Raw genomic sequence first — 22,623 nt, 5'->3', positions numbered from 1 at the left:
GAGACCTATGGCCCCTCCACCTACTGATGCTGAGAGCCTCACCTGCTCCAGTAGCTGACACCACAGGCTGCGGGGTGCCCACACCTCTGGTCTGACTCCAGTAGCTGGCCCCAAATCCACTCACGCTGGTCTCACTAGTAGCTGGCACTTAGCCCTTGCAGAACACATATACATGGAATAGAGAATGATATTACATAAAGAGATAGTTAAGAAAAGATTTAATAAGATAGGACAGACTGCAGTGATCAGGCATAGGGCTCAGCCAAAGAAGAGTACTGACCGGCCCTGTTTTACATGCGACCGGCCCCTTTTATACCCCTTTCTCTCTACCCCTGTCTTTGTTCCTCCCTGCTCCCCCTTCCCCTGCACATTGCCTCATCAGGTGACATAGTTCCACCAACCCCCTGCAACATCCTGGACCCTCAGGTTTGCATTCTGTTGCAAAGTCCCAGTAGGCCTGCAGTTCCTTGATAGGCCATTAATTAGCGTGACTGATGAGGTTTGTTTCTAGTCTTTTTCTCCATTATGTTTGCCTGTCAGATTTGGATCTCTGTATATTTTGTTTATGGCTTCCCCCTTTACCTTAGTATCCCATTTGACAAGGTCCTTGATCAGATAAACTTACTGAAATAAACATTCCCCCATTCCACATATCTTTATCAATTAGTGCGACTGACTAGGTTTGGTTCTTGACACTGCCTCCCTTATCATTTGTTGGTCAGGTTTGTGTCCCTGTTTGTTCTTGTTTATGGCTTCCTTCTTTTCTTATTATCCTTTTTTGCACTGAAACACTCCTTGACCTGATATCCTTAAAGGAGCAGACATTCTCCTTCCACATACCCTTACAGTGATCAGCCCATTCTTGGTCTGGAGACTGGTCAAAGGTGAACAGTGTTTAGCCACAGGTGAACTCTTCTCTGTCAACCAGCAGGGAATGATCTTTCATATGGATGCCAATTGTCTGAACAAGCTGGATGTATTCTCTCACACAGCAGCCATTCCCAAAATCAGGCTGCCAGCAGTTTCACTGGCATTTGTTCACCACCCACATACAGGGCCACAACATTTATATCATAATGTTTAAAGTTGAAAGGGTTCTTAGCATAATTGCCACTAAAAGCAGTTATCTATGAGCACAATAACAATAAGCTTGGGCAGCTGTCCCAGAAACAAATTTTCCTGGTTGCTGACACTACTGCCAGCTGGGCTGAACACTTTCATGCCCAACCAGTCCACCAGGTATTTAGTGTTGTCCGTGAGTAATGCCTCAGTGTGCCTCAAACACACTCCAGGTGCCACCCCACACCTTCTTCACAAACAGCGAGCATAGTTAATAACCAGCTTGCAGGCTACTGCCACTGGGGAGCTCATCAAACAAAATCTGTATTTTCTGTGTGCCAGCTTAATTTTTACATCCACACCGTTCAACAAAAGCTTGTCTTGAAAGAACAGGTCGCTGTGGAGAGGTCCCAATAGCTCGGTCCTCCTACTCCAGGTGGTCAGAGCTGAGCATTGCCTGAACCCCTGATTATTGACACCATCCAGCGTGACTGCTTCCTGCTGCCCGACTGTGTCTTTGTAGAATAGCTCTGTGGAGAAGTGCGTGGACAGCATGTCACAGCTGTAACTGAGAAGTAACTCAATGAAGGTGTGGTGGGGTAGCAGTTGTTACTCTGGCTTTTCAGTCTGACCTCAGCGTAACATCCAGCTGTCTGAAAGTAGAGGGCAGTGCGTAATTTGCAAGCCCCACAGACTCACTGGCTCCAAGGTTGGACCCGTCAGCTTTTACAATCTTGTAGCAAAGGTACAGCATGGTGTTGTTCAGGTCTATGTGATCTTCCCCATTCCATGCTATGAAAATTCCAGAGGTGCAGACTCTGCAATAGTGGAAAGTGGAGGCACCTCAATAAACAGGCTTTTCTTAATGCTGGTCTGTTTGGGGACATTTCAAACAAATCCAGCTCGGGTTTGGTACATTCTTCTGAGCAGCCATGAATGAAAGCCATTCCTTTTAAAATAGATTTCCTTTTCTAGTGGTAGAACAGGACCTCTTTCTCTGTGTTTCCTGTTTCTTTTGCACCATTTCACCTGGTTTCCTGTTCTTTTCTTCTTGTCCTGGCCAGAATGCTCCCTGGCATCCCCCTTCCTTTTTCTTTTAAAGGGCTGGGGCAGACCTTCCCTCCAGGGGCGTGACATGGCTCTCTTTCTTTTAAGGCTTTTTCTTTGAATATAAGCAAGTCCCAAGCCCTCCTGATTTGATGGCATTTCCAACTTGTTCATGACAACTTTGGAAACATGTCCAAACATGTTTTTTTGCAATATCTTGAGTGGCACTTTTAACGTGTGGCTTAACAATTTCCAACCCCCTTTTCAAAAGTGGGACAGCCTTTCTAAACGAGCTACGGAATATACCTCCAACACCATACTTCACAGGAATGCCTTGAAAACCAGGGAGACCATTGCCTGCCTTGGGCTCTGTAATAATTCACATATAACGATGAGTTCCCATAATTTTTTACCACTACCCCTGCTACATTTGAGGCTGGGGGTAAAGCTGGGATTTCAAATGCCCCCTTAGGACTTGGGAGTGCAGCAGGTGCCCCCCCATCCCAGGGAAGCAGCCTTATTGTGTTTAACAGCCTCTTGCTCTGTAGGGGGCTGCAGTAACTGGGAAGTCCCTTCCCAGCAGTCATTTTCTACCCAAAATCAGTTTGCATTTAAGGTCCCTTGTGGTTTCCCATAACCCCTTGCCAACAAGATGTTTGCAGTGACGCAAAATTTGTTTAGCTTTCCTAATTAGCAGTCTTTGTTGTAACAGGTTTTTTCTGTTTTGCTAGCCTGCAAACCAAGGCCCCAGAACTAACAGCCTCACCAACCTTTTTATCACCACCATCCTGCTAGCTACTCCTCTGTGCCCCAAAATAATAATGGTCTTTCCACTCTGCAACACCCCCATTGCTCTTACTGATCCACTTGTTCTTTCTGCGGTAGTGTCACCGAAATCGGGAATCAAACTCCTTAACACCAATGTAGTATTAAGAAGCAGGCATTCTTTATTACGGCGCCGGATGCACGGGGGATCATTCCACCTAGCGTGCATACCGCAGGTTACATCAGCCGAAACTTATATTATCCAGTTACATACATATGCATCAAATTTCCCAGAATGACCATACATATTCATTCTATTTCCTGGAACTAATTATCATATTTGCGTGGTCATTGCGCATGCGTCCTTGAGCTCCAAGGGGCTTCTGTGGGGGTCTCTGGTGGTCCTTGGTGGTCATACAGGTGTGTCCTTTAGTTGACCCCTTCTTCTGGACATGCGCAATCCCACCTTGCTTATGTAACTTGCTTCCCTTCTTCATGGTGCATGGTCCCTAACAATGATTTGGCACCCTTATTCCTATTCTAACACAAACCAATTATTCTAACTACTCCTCGACTCTTTGTCAAGATGGGCTGGGGCTGTACTGGGAGCATAGCAGCATGTCCATACTACTCCTCGTCCTATTGTCTTTGGGCATAGTAGCATATCCATAGCCATAGGTGTACAAACACAATATTAAAGCATTGTCTAACCTGCTCCTATCTCTATGTTGCTTAGTTACAAAAGAACAAACTAATAATTTTGGTTACATCTGGTTACATTTCCCCCCTTTGGAAGTTTTGAAATAATTATCTTTTCAATGCTTCTACTACTAATCTTTCATATCTCAACATAAGCAGGTGGCTTCTCTCCTGGCATTGGTGTACGATGCTTCATCACTGATTTCTGTGTCAACATTTTTTTTAAACATTGATAAACCAAACAAATCACCAAAACAACTGTAATCAAAATGATTAGCATCTGTAACAACTCACTTATCCATCCTTTAAGAGAAAATGCAAAATGTTCCAAAATTTGGCCTAACCAATTTGTTTGCATTTCACTCCTTAAACCTTGAGCCTGCTGTGCCACCCTCTTCATATCATCTATTTGGTCATTCAAAGCAGCTGTAACATTTGGGATGTGCACACAGCAATCTTGATTTCTGTAAATCCACAATCATTGCTTCAATTCCCCCATGTGTTTCTCTCTGGTTTTCCTCTGCTATTTTTATCATTATTTGTGGGGTAACTATGACTTGTTGGGTGGGTGTTACCCACCTCATTTTCTACTACTCTCAACTGTTCTGCCAATAATCTATCCAATTTACCATAATTTGGTTTCGGGGTTGGAAGTTTTACCTGTTTTACTGGTACCAGGGCAAGGATGCTTTGCTCCGCTGCCTCTCTAGCAGTTTTATCAGCCAATCAGTTGCCCACATTTACCACGGTTTGTCCAAATTGATGGGCTTTACAATGCATTACCACTGCTTCCTTGGGCTGCTGGATGTCCTGGAGGAGTTGAAGAATTTCTTAAACAGCTCCAAATCAGGATTAGGCAGCGGTTCGTCCTTCAGGTCCTGTCTGCTAGAATATACCTGCTCAATAGTTTGCAAACAATCCTGGTGTAAAGACTCACCCATTTCCGAGCTCAAAAACATTGCTGGGTTCACTGCTGTTGTAGTTTTAAGATCCACATCATCCTGTTCCAAGAGAGTGACCTGGTATTTGAGCATGTGGCTCGGGGACAGCCAATGCCCCCCTTTTTGCTCCAAGACAGAAATTACCATATGTGGGACATAAACCGTAATTTTCTGCCCCATGGTTAATTTCCTTGCTTCTTGGATTAAGAGTACAGTTGCTGCCACAGCTTGCAAGCATCCAGGCCATCCCTTGCTGACATTATCCAATTGCTTAGAAAAATACCCAACGACCCGTTTCCAAGTTCCTAATTTTTGAGTCAACACACCCAAAGCAAGATGTTATCGCTCATGTACAAACATTCAAAAGGCTTTGCTAAATCTGGGAGTCCTAACACAGGTGCAGACATCAAAGCCTTCTTCAGATTTTTAAAAGCTGTCCAACACTCAGGTGTCCACAACAGGTGATTCTCCTGGGATCCTTTCAAAGCTGCATAATTGAGGATTCACAATCGACACCACCCGACCATACCCAAAAATGTCCGCAGTTCCCATATCGTTCTGGGTTCTGGAACTTGACAAATTGCTTCCTTTCTGCCTGCTCCCAATCTTCTTTGTCCTTGCGAAATTTCAAAGCCTAAATATATCACAGTCTCTTTCCTAATCTGAGCCTTGCTTTTTGATACTCGGTATCCTGCTTGTCCCAAAAAATTCAACAAGCTGATGGTCACTTGTAAACAGTCCTCCTGAGTCTCTGCTGCTATCAAGATGTCATCTACATACTGCAATATTATTCCTTCTGAAGTTTCTTTTTTCCACACTTCCAATTCCTTTGCCAACTGACTACCAAATATTGCAGGACTATTTTTGAACCCTTGAGGTAAGCACCGTCCAGGTGAGTTGTGTCTTGCGTCCAGTGGTGGGGCTTTCCCATTCAAAGGCAAATATGCCTGGCTATCTTTGTCTAGAGGTATGCAGAAGAAAGCATCCTTGAGATCTAGTACAGTAAACCACTTATGTTTTTCTTTTAAGGATGTCACCAAGGTATATGGGTTAGCTACTACCAGGTGAATGTCTTAATCTGATTTACAGCTCTTAAATCTTGAACTAACCTATATTCCTTGCCATTCTGCTTTTTCACTGGCAATATCAGGGTATTACATTCTGATTCACACTCTATCAATAATCCATAATCCAAAAATTTTGTTATTAATTCTTCCAACCCCTTTCTAGCTTCCCACTTAATAGGATACTGCTTTTGTCTTACCGGTTTAGTTCCAGATTTTAGAACAACTTTTACTGGTTCCACCAATTTAGACCGACCTAGAATTCCACTAGCCCATACCAAGGGTGTTACTGCATCCTCCACTTCTGCAGGAATTTCTTCCTTCGGTCTTGGTGTGTTCTGTAACATAAAAATTCTCGCTGCCACAGCTTTTGATTCAGGTATTAACAGCTGAGTCTCCCCATTTTTAAAAAAAAATTATTTTGTGCATTCAATTTACTCAATATATCTCTTCCTAACAAAGATGATGGACATTCTGGCATATACAAAAATTGATGAGTCACCCATTGCTTTCCCAATTTGAATTTCAAAGGTTGTAAAAACGGCCGATTTTCCTTCCACCCTGCTCCCCCAACAACACTTATAGTTTTGTGACTAAACCCCCCTTTGCATATATTTAATACCGAATATGTTGTCCCTGTATCAACTAAAAATTCTGCCTCATCATTCCCCAGCTTTAATGTAACCAGGTGTTTAGCTGGGGTTGACTCTCCTGTTCTCCTTCAGTCCTCATCATGCAGAGTCATCAACTTAATTGCCTGTAGTGAAGGATCCAATTGTCTCACTTTGGGACATTCCCTTTTCCAATGCTACAGGCAGAGCAACATCATCTTAAACTCTTATTCCTTCCCTGTTTTTTCCAAAGTCAATGCCATAAAATCTTACTGGGTAATCCCACACTGTTTTTGCCACTCCAGATGATTTCTCAAAGCAAAAATAAATACCTCATAAGGTATTTAATCTCATTTACCTTCCCTTTTGCAAAATAACATTAATTGCAAGATGGTATTATATCGCAATGTCCCATTTTCTGGCCATTTCTCCCCACCTTCCAAAGTATACATTGGCCACCAATAATGACAATATTCAATTAATTGTTTCCGAGTCAAAAGATCACCCCCTAGATCTTTCCAATGTTTTAAAATATATCCCAAAGGTGTTCTTTGTGGGATGGGTTTCTTACTCGGAAATGTACCCATCTCCCAAAAGACTAGTGGTTGTGATTGTGCACTATCACAAGCACTAGTCAGAGGGACCCCAACCCTTGTTGGAGCTCCCTCTGGGATTCCAGCCCCCTGCCGGAAATCCCAACCTTGGAGACCTCAACCCCCCGTTGAAGACTCCCCCTTGGGCCCCGCTCCACAGGCTTTTGCCTAGCAGAGACTTACCAACCGAGGTACCTCTTTAGCCCAACCCTGCGTAGCTTTCGCCGCGCCTTACGAGCAGGCTTTGGTGGGACTCTAACCCACGTCCTACCTTTGGTGGGACTCTAACCCACGTCCCACCTAAAGTGGGACTCTAACCCCACGTACTGCCCAAAGTGGGACTCTAACCCACGTCCTACCTAAAGTTCTGTTACCCATTAGAAGAATGCCTTATTACCTTGTTCCAGGGGATCTTGCTCAGAATTCTTCGGTCCGGGGATCGGAGGTTCTCCCTGAGAATCCCTCGGTGCCGGCTGGAGGTCCTGTGATCCCTCGGATCCGTTGAAATTCAGAAGCAGGATCCCATCTGGGTCGCCAAAACTGTCACCGAAATCAGGAATCAAACTCCTTAACACCAATGTAGCATTAAGAAGCAGGCATTCTTTATTACGGCGCCGGATGCACAGGGGATCGTTCCACCTAGCATGCATACCGCAGGTTACATCAACCAAAACTTATATTGTCCAATTACATACATATGCATCAAATTTCCTGGAATGACCATACATATTCATTCTATTTCCTGGAACTAATTATCATATTTGCGTGGTCATTACGCATGCGTCCTTGAGCTCTGAGGGGCTTCTGTGGGGGTCTCTGGTGGTCCTGGGTGTTTGTACAGGTGTGTCCTTTAGTTGACCCCTTCTTCTGGACATGCGCAATCCCACCTTGCTTATGTAACTTGCTTCCCTTCTTCATGGTGCATGGCCCCTAACAATGATTTGGCACCCTTATTCCTATTCTAACACAAACCAATTATTCTAACTACTCCTCGACTCTTTGTCAAGATGGGCTGGGGCTGTACTGGGAGCATAGCAGCATGTCCATACTACTCCTTGTCCTATTGTCTTTGGGCATAGTAGCATATCCATAGCCATAGGTGTACAAACACAATATTAAAGCATTGTCTAACCTGCTCCTATCTCTATGTTGCTTAGTTACAAAAGAACGAACTAATCATTTTGGTTACATCTGGTTACAGTAGATGTGACCCCTAAGGACATAGAGCTGCGGTCTGTGTCCCAAAGCCTGGGTCTTGCTGCTCTGGCAGTAATTCAGTCTAACAAGACAGTTTTGATTGCATGCTTAGTCTTCTGCCTCTTATTTGAACCATTTCCCTAAGGATAAGGAAACGCATAAAGCACCAGCCAGCACCCCATAATGGTCCTACAGGTAGCTGTAAGATCCTCCACAACTATGGGCAAAGGTAGTTCCCCACTACCACCTGCTCTCTGTGTGACACTGACCTCAAAATCCAGTTTGCGGTTCATGGGCGCATTGGCCGGTTCTTCTGGTTCACATGTCTTTTTGAGGAACCCCTTAGGGTCTTTTCCTTATTGTCCCCATGCGTATGTTCTTCTGAAGTTGGCATTTTGTTCTGGTTTTCCATTTTCACAGACAATGTTGCCTATATCTTGCAGCACCATGCAAATCCCGAAGACTGCCCCGGTAATACTGCATGGTCATCCTGTTGGACTGTGCCTGGATGCGGGGGCCTCTCAGTTCAGCTCACAGGAATGGTCTCTTTGCACATGACAAAATTTGCACAAGGAGCCCCCTGGTGTGCCTCCTAGTAGGGGTCAGGTCTGTAGCCCTTGAGCATGTTCCAACTTGTTCTTCCCCCCACACACCCTTTCGGTGCACCTCTGCTCTCTTGAAGTTCCCCTCCCACCCAAGGCATGTTAGGGTTTGTTCTGCAGCCTTGTTAGTGGGCGATCCCGAACCTGCCTTTTACTTTTGTCTAATTACTTTCTATTCCCATTTAAACCTTAATTATTAATTCCATTAGCTCTTATTAAAGAATGTTTTATCCATTTTATACCTATGCTTTTATGGATACATTTATTTATTTTCTAAATCTTTATAAATGTATATAAAATAGTGTATCTATGTATAAATATATATTTATACATATTTCTACACACATTTCTCTATATTGTATATAAATGTATATATTTTTATATCTGAGCACTTCCTGGTACAAAGGAAGTGGGCAGCCAGTTAGAGGGAGATCTGAGAACACATGGATATGACAGAGTCAAGAAATTGCCATCAGCCAGTCACAGAGCAGCATGAAAACATGTGGGTTATGTTTTACAAAATGGCAGCTCCCTGCCATAAAATGGCATCTGAAACAAAGTGTCGCCCCCCTGTGTATGTAGGGGAAGGGAATTCCTGGTCTGATGTACTTCCAGGTAAACTGGAAGGGGGTGGCCGGAAGAGGGGAGTGAGTTCCGGGGCAAGTGGTACATGTTGCTGGCTGTAGGGAGGAAGGATTTCTGCCAGAAGCTGGGGGCAGCGCACCTGTCACTTTTTATCTTGGATAAAAGTTGTCCCTATACTGCTCACAGGTTTTGCTTTCCCTATTAAAATGTCTTTATCTCAATCCACGAGTCTTCTTGCCTTCCTTCTTTTTTCTTCCCAACCCTTGGGAGAGGGGAGTGAACGGGTGGCTATGTGGGTGCTTGACTGCTGTCCAGGGTCAACCCACCACGCCTGTGAATACAGAATTAAGTTTTTTAAACTGAGGCTTTCTTTGAGCAGAGATTTTTCTGGGCTAATTCTCTTTATCAAACACAACTGAGGTATGTCAAAACACACTCCATATGAGCCAGTTCGCAGGTATGAAAAATGAGTATGTAACAAAGGAGGTCAAGCAGTTCGGAACATGGAAAAAAATGCAAATAAACAAAGATGAGTTATTTGACCCTGACTTTATAGGCACTGCATGGTTACAAAGAAGACTTACAACCCCTCTGGGGATATCATGTGAAATCTTGTGTCATTTAGGAACACCTTAAAGGCAGGAACCCAACACAACCAGCTCTGTATCACCTTTCTACAGAGGTACTCCAGCCCAGTTGCATTGCAGCTGCTGGGTGACCACGAAAGGCCATCGTGATCATCAGCAGCAAGAAAGACAAGGGATGGAGGAACTGTCCAGTTCCTGGTCCTTGCTTCCCAAAGCATTAATAGAGTGTAGTTGAACTGGAGGATTCCGCTCAAACTGAGTAATTTATTATCTCCCACTGTGAGTTTTGATGCCTAAATAGTATTCTATCTGAGTGTGAATAGGTGACTTCACTAATTACACAATCCAAGGTACATAATTGATTTTTTTGAGTCATAAATGGTTAAAAGCCTTCCAGCACAGTTCACAGTCAGAGACCTGCAGCTTTCTCTTTCATAACTACTTTAAATAGGAATGTGTTGGTATCAAGTCTAGTGATGTATTCCTTTCCTTACTTGCTAGGACAGCACTTTGAAACATCTGAAAGAAACAATGTGAGTCCTTAAAAGATATCTTTCAAGCAATTTCTCTGCAGGATCAAGTCCCAGCTGAATACAATAAACTAGCTGAAAATAGATCTTCTCAATTTCCTACTATTTTAACAGTATTTTACAGTCAACTTTTACATACTCACTAAACATCCACCTTCATCTTTTTCTGGATTGTAATTCTAACTGAAATATTACTTATAGAGAAGATGTATTCTGTGTAAAAAATCAGTCATACTTAGGGTTCAACAACAGAGCTTTTTTTAAGATATTGCTTATTTTACAGAAAAAATCTTAAACAAGCAAAGTTTAGTCATTACAATTTTAATTATGATGTTCCGTAGCTTGTACTTAATTATAAAAATGTTACATTGCCTTGGTCAGAGAGATGGTGCAGGGTTCTTTCTGGATCTCAGTAAGAAAGGTCTGACAACAAAAGGCTTAATAAAATAGGAATATAGATAGCAAGTAAATCTTATGTCACTTCAAATGCTGGGAACCCTGCATTTGTGCAGCATCGAACAGACCCCAGATGGATTTATCTCACTGTATGCCATGCAGATCCCATCTGTGGAAGGGTTAACCAATTTTGGTCATTTGATCTTTTATAGGATTTTCTTACAAGAAAACAACTCTGTTCATAATTTCTACATAATGGATGTTCACATTAGAAATTCTTGCTGCACTTTTAGATAAAGACAAGGCCACGCAGGTGGTGTAATCGCTGGTACCAAGTGGGAGCTGCTTGCAGGATCCTCTGTTACAATCAACCAGCTAAGTTTATCCTGTGGCCAAGGAATCTGAGCAGTACAACACAGGTCTGGAGGCCAAGCTGTATGTTCAGCATAGTACAGCATGGCAGAGGGTTGGGCCTACTCAGGCTAAATGTTATGTGGATTACTAACTCCTTGAGGTACAATGGTCTCCCGGTCAAGATAACTACAGTCCTACACTATCTAATACATCCTCTTTAACCACCAACCCCCTTTCTGTCCTTTGATATATACACAGATATCATTCCCTTACTCTAATGGCCACCCCCATCAAATGTCCATAAAAGTCCATTGAATTCATTTAGTCCATGACTTGGGTTTCATCCATTATGGTGGTTGCTCAGGACAGAAGAGGCAGCATGTTGTATTGAGTTATTTGGCACCAAAGCCAGCTCAGGTTGGATCACCGCTGCACATGCCCAGTTTCTTGTGAGTCTCATCCTCTATTGGTTCTGGTGGTTCCTGCTATAGTACTTCCTATAACATACAACTCAAATCATCAGTTAGAAGAATTTAAACATATACCCATTACAATCTCTACCCCTTGTCCCCTTAGACCAGACTATAGGGTTTAACACTGCAATGAACTCCACTCCTTGCCCCTGCTCCAGCATGGGTCCTCCATAGGCTATAGTCCCTTTGGGGTTGTCCCTGCTCCAGTGTGGGCATATCCATAGGCCATCGTCCCTTTGGGGAAGTACCTCTTCCAGCATGGGCTTATGCAGAGTCTCCAGTCCCTTCAACTCCAATTCCAATGGATTTGTGCTAGAACTCATATTTGAGTTTTAGCATATTTGGTATGGCAGCATAGGAACATCAGCCATACACCAGCCAGGGCCATATGCCAGCCCAGCTGCATGGCTATTGTTGTTATCAAAATGTTCCCAGGCACAGCAGAGTAAGTTGATTAGCAGTACAACAAACAGCAAAAGCCAAAAGCAGCTGCTAACAAGCCCTAGACTGATAGACAGCAAAGCAAGCAAGCCCTGTGGCAAGCCCAGGAACCTGCCAATTAAAAGCTAAACAGCTATAGCAGCTATAAATTCAGTCTAGCACACTCTGATCAAATCTGCTGTTATCTCAAACCCCTCGAGTCCCTGCTTGGGCACCAAAAAGGACTGTGGTGCATTCACCCCAGCCAGCAGCCAAGCACCCACACAGCTGCTTGCTCACTTCCCTCTCCCGCAGGACAGGGAGAAAATAGAAGGAAGACAAGTAAACTCGTGGATCGAGATAATGACAGTTTAATAGGTGAAGCAAAAGCTGCATGAGCAAGCAAAGCAAAAAGAGGAATTTTTCACTACTTCCCATCAGCAGGCAGATGTTTAGGTACTTCCTGAAAGCAGGGCCTCAGTATGCGTAATGGTTACTTGGGAAGACAAACGCATCCTCCCCCTTTCCTTTAACTTCTATTGCTGAGCACAACATCATATGGTATGGAATATCCCTTTGGCCGGTTTGGGTCAGCTATCCTGGCTATGTCCCCTCCCAACTTCTTGCTCACCCCAGCCTACTCTCGAGGAGAGGGCAGAGTGAGAAACAGAGAAGGCCTTGATGCTGTGCAAGCACTGTTCAGCAATAACTAAAACATTGGTGTGTTATCAACACCATTTTGGTTACAAATCTAAAACACAGCATGATATGGGCTGCTATGAAGAAAATTAACTCCATTCCAGCTAGACCCAACACAACAGGCCATGCCGTGTCTTTGTCCACGTAAAATCATGCATCAGGAGTAGCAGACTCTACCTCATGAAGATAAACTTGTTATCAGGCCAGGGCTAACAGACTCACTGGTAGTGACTGCTGGGTCTGAATCTGTTGCTTTGCAATACACTTGCTTGTTATTACATCATTTAGTAGAGTCCCAGGAAATCCTAGATGAAGGTCAAATGAAGATGCCCATTTGCTTAGCAGGATTAGAGTAATAATAATAGCTTCCTAAGAACTAAGAACTGCAAAATGTAGAGCTCATGAACAGATGATAAGGTGTTCATCCTCATAGTGCACATTGTTCTCCTCAGAAGCTGTATTTGGTGTAAAGTACTGTCATTTTTATATATATATTTTACTATGCTATAATGATGGCCTAGAGGACAATCTTCTCTCCATTCCTCATCCATATTCATCCATATTATTCATCCATCTGTTTTGGGTTTGCGTGGCAAGGTTTTGGTAGCAGGGGGCTACAGGGGTGGCTTCTGTGAGAAGCTGCTAGAAGCTTCCCCTGTGTCCGATAGAGCCAATGTCAGCCGGCTCCAAGACAGACCTGCCGCTGGCCAAGGCCGAGCCAATCAGTGACAGTGGTAGGACCTCTGTGATAACATATTTAAGAAGGGGGGGGGGGGAAACCTGCAGAACACAGCAGCCAGAAGAGAGGAATGAGAATATGTGAAAGAAATAACTATGCAGACACCAAGGTCAGTGAAGAAGGAGGGGGAGGAGGTGCTCCAGGCACCAGAGCAGAGATTCCCCTGCAGCCCGTGGTGAAGACCATGGTGAGGCAGGCTGTCCCCCTGCAGCCCATGGAGGTTAACGGTGGAACAGATATGCACGTGCAGCCCGTGGAGGACCCCACACTTGAGCAGGTGGATGCACCCGAATGAGGCTGTGACCCCGTGGGAAGCCCACTCTGGAGCAGGCTCCTGGCAGGACCTGTGAACCTGTGGAGAGAGGTGCCCACACTGGAGCAGGTTTTCTGGCAGGACTTGTGATCCTGTGGGGGACCCACGTTGGAGCAATCTGTTCCTGAAGGACTGCACCCTGTGGGAAGGACTCATGTTGGAGAAGTTCGTGGAGAACTGTCTCCTGTGGGAGGGACCCCCAAGCTGGAGCAGGGGAAGAGTGTGAGGAGTCCTCCCCCTGAGGAGGAAGGAGCAGCAGAGACAACATGTGATGAACTGACCACAACCCCCATTCCCCATCCCCCTGTGCCGCTGGGGGAGAAGGAAGTAGACAAAATCTGGAGTGAAGTTGAGCCTGGGAAGAAGGGAGGGGTGGGGGGAATGTGTTTTAAGGTTTGGTTTTATTTTCTCATTACCCTACTCTGATTTGATTGGTAATAAATTAAATTAATTTTCCCCAAGTCGAGTCTGTTTTGCCTGTATGGGAAAATAACGGAAGATTGGCAAGGAGTATTGTAAACATGCTCAAGTGACTTGCAGCTGGGGTGTAGAAAAATACATATATCATACTAATTGTTGTCTATCCTTCTGTGTTTGACAAGTAGAACATCTATGTTCAGATAACATAGGCCTGTGACAGACTTAGAGGCACCCTATTGAACATACTTGAGATTCCTGCCCTGCTGTGGGAAAGGTCAAAGCACAGTGGTAAACTACGCCTGCATGAATCCAGGTGAAAACAGCAGGTTTGGCGATCCTCTAGCAAGGACCAAGCTACGCAGTGCCTGCGTCCCCACTTGTGTGTCTCTGCCTGGGTGCTGCTTTGGGGATTCCCCAGTTGGCAAGGTAATGAAAATAAATTTACTCTTTGCATTTCAGCCATGTTTTTGTGGTTGTTCCTGCGCCCTGCCTGTGCTGACTGACACAGGCCATGACGGTAATTGGTGAGTGATATCTCCCTGTCCTTATCTTGACCCACGAGCCTTTCATTATGTTTTCTCTCCCCTGTCCAGCTGCGGAGCGGCTTTGGTGGGCACCTGGCGTCCAGCCAGGGTTAACCCACCACACCATCATATTCATCCATAATATCCCTCCATTATTCATCCATAATATTAATCCATATTCCTCATACAATTCCTCATCCATATCTCAGGGAAGATTTAGACTGCCACAAATTACTGCCCTTTAAAAATATTTCCTTTGCAGGATTACAGCACAAGGAGTAACTGACAAGCATGGAAAACCCTTTCTGGAGCACATCACACCTTGCAGATTCAGGTGGTCAGCTGAGAAGTTTCAGGGTGGCCAGGAGTTCGGGATGTTGGGCACATAGCGGGGAAAGTCATGCTGTGACCAGATGCAGAAACAGAAAGAGTGGAGGCTTGGTGACAAAAAAAACCCCAGTCAAATCTCCCTCACCGTTGAGAGGCTGCTGCTGTTGCTCTCTTGGTGGAAAGAAGCTTCTTCCCTCCCTTCACAGTTGCATTATGAAGGCAGTGATTTATGTTTTAGATTCATCAACACACTATACTCATACAATTGTACTGTTGCTCTCCTCAGAAGCAAAAAGGCTGACAGCCTGCTTTATGCAGTTCTGGGTTAAATTTCTGTTTACCATTTTCCCTGGACTAGCTGGAGAGAATGAGGCATGAGCGGGGTGCAGCAGAGACATGGGGAGAAAGATTTTTTTTCCCCAGGGTAATTAGACCACCAGCCTACAATCATCTCTGACCTTTGAATAAATAGAGGATTCCACTTTTCAGTGCCTGCACAGTCCTTCAGTGTTCACAAGCATAAATAAGGCTAATTTTAAAAAAAGGGAAATCCCTGTGTAAGGATAATTAAACGGTGACTAGGAACCACACGATAACAAAGCTCCTCAATGCAAAATGAACTTTGCCTCCTTTGTGTGTGTGTGTGTGTGTATGGCTGTGGATAAGTATTAATCATAAAACCACATTGTGCTGGTTTTGGCTGGGATAGAGCTAATTTTCTTCATAGTAGCTAGTATGGGGCTATGTTTTGGATTTGTGCTGAAAACAGTGTTGATAATACAGAGATGTTTTAGTTGTTGCTAAGTAGTGCTTATACTAAATCAAGGACTTTTCAGCTTCCCATGCTCTGCCAGGTGCAGAAGAAGTTGGGAGGGGTCACAGCTGGGACAGCTGACCCCAACTGACCAAAGGGCTATTCCATACCATATGATGTCATGCTCAGCATATAAAGCTGGGGAAGAAGAAGGAAGGGGGGGACATTCGGAGTGATGGCGTTTGTCTTCCCAAGTAACCATTATGTGTGATGGAGCCCTGCTTTCCTGGAGATGGCTGAACACCTGCCTGCTGATGGGAAGTAGTGAATGAATTCCTTGCTTTGCTTTGCTTGCGTGCACGGCTTTTGCTTTCCTTATTAAACTGCCTTTATCTCAACCCACAAGTTTTCTCACTTTTACTCTTCTGATTCTCTCCCCAGTCCCACTGGGTGGGGGGGAGTGAGCGAGTGGTTGTGTGGTGCTTAGTTGCTGGCTGGAGTTAAACCATGACACACATTGACAAATTTAATCTTTCTTTACCTCTATTCATTTTCATCTCTCACAGTAAGGTAGTACAATTGTCTTCCTGAAACTCAATATCCCTCTCTTCCACTTCTTTTTTTTTCCTTAGAAGGTAATTTTAAAATCTCTTCTGACACTTCCAAATAATCTTATCATAAATCATTCAACACAAACACGCACACAGAGCAGCTAATCAGGATGTTGCTGGCTAATTTAGCCCTCCTGCTTTGATATGGGGCTACATCTGGCTGGCGACCGGTCACCAGCGGTGTTCCTCAGGGCTCAATTCTAGGGCCAGTTCTGTTCAATATTTTTATCAATGATCTGGATGCAGGAGTTGAATGCACCCTTAGCAAGTTTGCTGAGGATACTAAACTGGGAGGTGCTGCTGACTCTCTTGAGGGACAAGAGGCCTTGCAGAGGGATCTAGATAGATTGGAGCATTGGGCAATCATCAATGGCATGAAATTTAACAAGAACAAATGCCGGGTTCTGCACCTGGGACGGAGTAACGCTGGGCACAAGTATAGACTGGAATAGGAGTGGCTGGAGAGCAGCCCTGCAGAAAGGGATCTGGGGGTGCTGGTTGACAGCAGGCTCAACAGGAGTCAGCAGTGTGCCCTGGCAGCCAAGAGGGCAAACCACATCCTGGGGTGCATCAAACACAGCATAACCAGCTGCTCAAAAGAGGTGATTATCCCGCTGTATTTAGCATTGGTGTGGCCTCACCTTGAGTACTGTGTGCAGTTCTGGGCCCCACAATTTAAGAAGGATGTTAAGGTACTTGAATGTGTCCAGAGGAAGGCAACAAGGCTGGTGAAAGGGCTGGAAGGCATGTCCTATGAGGAGCAGCTAAGGACTCTGGGTTTGTCTAGTTTGGAGAAAAGGAGGCTGAGGGGCGACCTCATTGCTCTCTACAGTTTCCTGAGGAGGCAAAGTGGATAGGGAGGTGCTGATCTCTTCTCCCTGGTATCCAGTGATAGGATGCGTGGGAATGGTTCAAAGCTGCATCAGGGGAGGTTCAAACTTGACATTAGGAAGCATATCTTTACCAAGAGGGTGGTCAAACACTGGAACAGGCTTCCTAGAGAGGTGGTTGATGCCCCAAGCCTGTCAGTGTTTAAGAGGCATTTGGACAATGCCCTTAATAACATGCTTTAACTTTTGGTCAGCCCTGAAGTGGTCAGGCAGTTGGACTAGATGGTTGTTGTAGGTCCCTTCCAACTACTGTTAAAGGAGAAGCCACTGCCCAAGCATTCACACACCATTCAGGGAGTCTCACACACACTGCCCAAGACTTTAACTGCTAGGACCTGAGTCCCTTCACAGCAGGCAGCTCCACTGAGCTGATGGGTGCCCCTTTTTGACTCCTTGCTCACACACACACACTCACTCTCGGGTGCTTTCTCTCCCCTCTGGCTCGACCCTAGGTTTCCCGAAGCAGAGTCTCCAATGCGTCGTATGCCAGACAAATTTATTGATTGGTACAGCTCGAGCTGGGTGCCTCCGGAGAGGGACCCAGAACAAATAAATCCCTGGGCAATTATACCCTTACAATTTAAATTCCCCTCCCCTCACGAGACAGTTCGGACCAATAGTAATATTAGGGTCTGGGGTCTTCCCATTCTTCATTGGGCCCTTTCATTGTCTCTAGGCAGGCTGATTCTTCTCTTATCTCTAATGTTGTAACTTCTGCTAAGGTTGAAGCTTCCTTATCTTTCTGGTTTGCACCGGTTTCAGGGGCCTTCCTTCATGTAGCCAAGTAAAAGTTCAGTGTACAGTCAGCGAATCTGGGTGAAAGTTCACAGCTTGCGGCCTAAGGCTTCAACAAGCCTTGACACTAATGCTATGTATTGGATTCCATTTGGGCTAGAAAGTGACTGCTACAAGACTATTCTATAACTGGATAGAATTTTATGATACTTTGTGATTGTAAATATGTCTGCTCTCATTCACATCCTGAGAAGGCTGGAGGGCCATTACATCTTAATTGGGTAATTTTAAATCTCTGTAGGCTGGATTGCTGCTTCTGCAGCAGCCTGGGCCAGGGTGTAGATCTCAGCTCTTGTCTGGTTGCAGAAAATTCTGGGAATATATCTCCCACCCATTTCTGGCATTTTGATTTTAAGGGCATCAAAAGGCTGTAATTGGCTATTTTGGAATATACAATGTGGGAGTGGGGAGAGCAGTCTGGAAACCTGTGACATTCATATTTAGATAGAAATAGCCTGCAACTGGGCCTTGAGGGCTGAGGGATTTGGGTGGACTGAGCAGTCTAGGTGGAGAAATTCATGGAGAATGCAAACCTGCCAGTAGAAGACAGTTTATCTTCACATTTTCTCATTACTAGACCTTAAAAAGACATTGAGTTTGGCTTTCTGCAGTGGAAGGAGGACAGCAGTCATTGACCTACATGCCTCTAAAAGAGTTATATTGCCTTTAGAGACATACATAAAAGAAAATTATCTGGTTATTTATATATATGTGTACATGCACATATATGCATACACTTTCACATATATATTTTTCTTTTCTTTTTTTTGGCTGCATTTAACAAATGCTTACCCAGAAAAGAACAGAGAAAGCCAAAGGTTTATTACAGTTGCAATGTCTCAGGTCACTTTTACAGAAAATGTTTTGGTGACATATCCATGCTGAACATTGGCTATGTAAAATTATTTTTTGCTGTAAGTATGATCAAGAAATGGCAGGATGGTTACTGATGAAATACATAATATGGCTTCTTTAATTCATACACTTCCAGATTAAATCTATGCCAGATTACCAGCAGCCATTGTCACTTGTTCTGGAAGGGTTTTTTTGTGGTTTCAGTCCAGTTTCAGCTAGCAAAGGAAATGCTTTCCTCCAAGGAACTCATCACAGTTTGCACTTCAGATTAAGAGGCTAAAGAACAAGAAGCAGCAGTAGTTTGATGAATATTTCATTCCATGATGTGGTGCCTCAGAGAGGAAGAGGCACACCATTGGGTCAGGATTGGGAAAAATGCCATGGCAGAAAATAACATTGAACCTGTTTTATGGACAACAAAAAGGAAAGCCTGTCTAACTGATACATCACTACAATTAAATTCCTTTACATTAATTTAATGTTAATTTTAAAAAAAATGTGTGGCTAATTAACTATTTTAGATTAAATGACAAATGATTCTAGCCTTATGAACACCTCAGGTTATGTGGTGGCAATGCGAAAATATGAGCAGGAGAATGCATGCACTGTTTTTATAAGGAGAAAAAGAGTCCAGGGAGTGGGAAATCATGGGGTGTGATTCCCACAACCACTGAATCTACTCAGTAAGCTATTTATTTTTTAAAAAGAGGCAGCAATCAGTGCTCATTGAAATAACTTTGAATGCAGTTATAATGAAATTCAATTTCTCATCCATACCAGAGTTGCAGCCATTGTTGGTAATGGTCTCCTTCAGAGAAATACAGTCATTGCTGCCTTGTGAGGTACCATGGGAATCAACTTAATAAGTTTCCTGTAGAGTTATTGCCAGGGCTTGTCTGCCTGCTTTCTGGATCTGTCCTGGGGAAGGGAGAATAAGCTACACATATTCTGTGGGAACAATGAAAAAGCATCTGATAAAGTGTATTTTTCCTTCCAAAATAGTGATTTGAGTAATTGTACTTTGCTACCCAGATCCATTGTATTGTACACATATAACGATTCATTGTTTTAGATATTGATTGTGTTGGATTGCAACTTGCTTTGTGGCAGGCCAGATCAAACCTGGTTTTATATGATGTGATATAACCTTGTGGATGAATCAAAAAAAACCCAACCCTGTTGCTTTAGAGGAATACTGAGTGAAAAGCAGATGTGTTACTGTAATCACTCAAAATCATTTCTTTGCATTGGATAGGATAAAAAAAAGCATGCCCTTTCTTCATTTAGCTTCAGTTTAAAGGTTATTGCCTGTCAGTAGGATTTCATAGTTTCCTGTATGATTAGAAACACAAAAGAGCTTTGGAAGACACTCTGTGAGAAGGTATATCTGTCTGTCATGTTTTCAGCCCTGAAAATATGAGGTGCTCCCTGCATCTGTTTGTTCCATGAAGAGGTTTACCTGAGCCAATGATCTTTTGTCTCCCTCCAAATCCAGTTACTAAAGAAGGAATACATACAGATCTCTTTGCCTAGTAGTTTTTCCTAACTGGGTGCATGCAGGCTGCTCCCGATCCCAAGGAGCTGCAGGGGAAGGGCCAGTGATCACAAAATTTGGGATATGGTAAAAATCAAAATCCATGTATCAGCCATAGGATGCCTCATAAAACAGAAAGGCATTGATTCCTAACTGGTTGGTGCTGCTACTCTGCTACAGTTGCCTGAAAAAGTTGGATACTAGTAACTCTAGGGTAATTCTAAATGAGATAGAAGCAGTGGGATTCATGCCATATAACCGTAGGCATCTATAGGGTGGATGCCCACAACCCAGTGAATCATCCTTATGAAGGTCAGTGGAGAGGAAGAGGCATTTATCTGAGACTATTAATCTAATTTCAGTGAAGCTTAAGGCAGGTCAGAAAGATCATTCTTTATAGCTGCCACCTTCTCTCCAGAGACTGTAAAAGGAGTACAGAGAACTAGCTCTGATGTAAACATGTAGTTTGCAAACATCTAGAGTTACTGAGGTGAATCCACCAAGGTTTTTGATGAGTGGTTCCAGTTAAAGTCAACAGGAGTCACATGGCAGAATCTTGTCTTGACAATGCATTGCTCTAAGAGCTGTCAGAGTAAATTAGTGGTAGGAGAAAACATTTTCATAGCAGTTATATGCTGTCTAAAATATTGTGTGCCTTGAAAACACCACCTCAAACAATAAAGGACAAACAAAAAAATGTATATTGGCATATGCATATTTTAAACTAGTGCTGCTATAGTAACATTTGTCTGTACAAGCTTAAGTAATCCTTACAGAAAACCAGGCAAATGAAGAGTTTCCTGACTAATATTCCAGTGACTTTAGAAAATCTCCTGGCAACACCTTTATGTTGTAGTAGTATTTTGTTTTTCCATTTGAGTAGAAGTGGTGAAAGCTTTTTAAATGACATGAGCATTAATGAATATGTCTGAATCCAGGACAGTGACTGTTCCTTCTGCATTTCAGTAATCACAGTTAAGGAGAGAGCTCGAAAGTCCTTGGGTTTTGTTCGTGAGACAATGTCCTGCTTGGCCTTAGAGAAAAGCAAAACAAGAACTGATGGCTGGAACCTAAAGCAATTTCAAATCAGAAAGAAGTCACACATTTCTAACGGTGAGGGTGATTAATGCTTTTGGCAAAACATGTTATGCTTCAGTTAGACATAAATTAATGGGCTCAATACACAGATAACTAGATGACATTTAAAAGTGTGTGACATATAGGAGATGAGATAAGATGATCTAGTGGTTCCTTCTGGCTGTGTTTCTCTGGAGGTGTAAAACTAACCATTGGGGCACAACTTCTGAGAAAATTTTGTACTTCTTTCCTTGAACTCCTTTCCTCTCTGTCCATAGTGTCTTGCAAAACAGCAACTCCCATATTTTATAATAACGGACTCATCATCTGATTCTGCTCCCAAGGCAGCACAGCAATTGGAAGTAGGTGACATTTATTTTCCATGTTCTCTCTTCAAGGATCCTGCCACATACTAGCCAGCCAGCTCTATACCAGATGGTATTACCAAATTGCCTGTGATCACGTGTTGGCTCTCATAATACTGAATCAGAGCTTCTAGAAGCAGCACATTGTTTCTCAGCATACATCATTTCCTGAAATACTTACTCAACAAAGTTCAGGACAGAAGTAGGTAGAAACCTATTGACCCCTCCCCATTACTCTGTGATGTTTCATTAATCATACATGGATGACTGAGCTGCTTGTGCCTTGCAATGTTCAGCTCCTGCACTGTTTTCAGGTTTATGTGATCCAGAATTCAAGTGACAGGAGTCAATTTCCTGCAAAAGAAGAGGAAGTAATGGAGTTGCATATCACTGCACTGCATTTGATTTCTTAGTGTTAGTAGAGGAAAATATTGTGCAGAATTTACATCCTGCCTTTAAAAAAATCCAATCAACAAACAAAAAGCACAATTCTGTAGCTCATTTATCAATGAAAAAGGTCCATTTAAGACACAAGCATGGTGACACTCAGAATTTGGGGCCTTATCCACCTCCTGCTCTCAGACTCAAATTGGGGAGATCACAAGAACAGCATTAAGAGATGGAATTGAGTAACAGCACTTGAACAAAAAAAGTTCTTGAGACAATTTTGATTAATTTTGTGGTCCAGCTGTTTCAAGTCTTCAAAGAAGTCATCTTCTTTAGTCTGCAATTTTGAAAGAGATTTAAAGAACTGTACAATTTACAGTTGTCCTTATTGAAAGCCAGATCATCCT

General features: G+C 43.5%; 1 protein-coding gene across 10 annotated transcripts in view; it reads right to left on the bottom strand.

The window, feature by feature from the left end:
- LOC140650666 (transducin-like enhancer protein 4) overlaps positions 1 to 22,623 on the bottom strand; it is a 104,567-nt gene that overhangs the window by 1,621 nt on the left and 80,323 nt on the right. The window contains exons 5-6 of one of the 10 annotated variants that reach the window (XR_012042115.1): positions 7,177 to 7,319; positions 43 to 154 (exon numbers count right to left, since the gene is read on the bottom strand). Coding sequence is in view for 4 of the 10 variants with exons in the window: in XM_072859318.1 (XP_072715419.1) it covers positions 7,197 to 7,319 (123 nt within the window). In the remaining 6 variants the exon portion in view is untranslated. The other 9 variants (XM_072859318.1, XR_012042116.1, XR_012042118.1 and 6 more) reach the window with 9 other exon arrangements.

The sequence above is a fragment of the Ciconia boyciana genome, chromosome 4 (genome assembly GCF_034638445.1).
Source record: "Ciconia boyciana chromosome 4, ASM3463844v1, whole genome shotgun sequence".
Lineage (NCBI taxonomy): Eukaryota > Metazoa > Chordata > Aves > Ciconiiformes > Ciconiidae > Ciconia > Ciconia boyciana.
The sequence above is the reverse complement of the archived record's forward strand: the minus strand, read 5'-3'. Positions and strand labels throughout refer to the sequence as shown.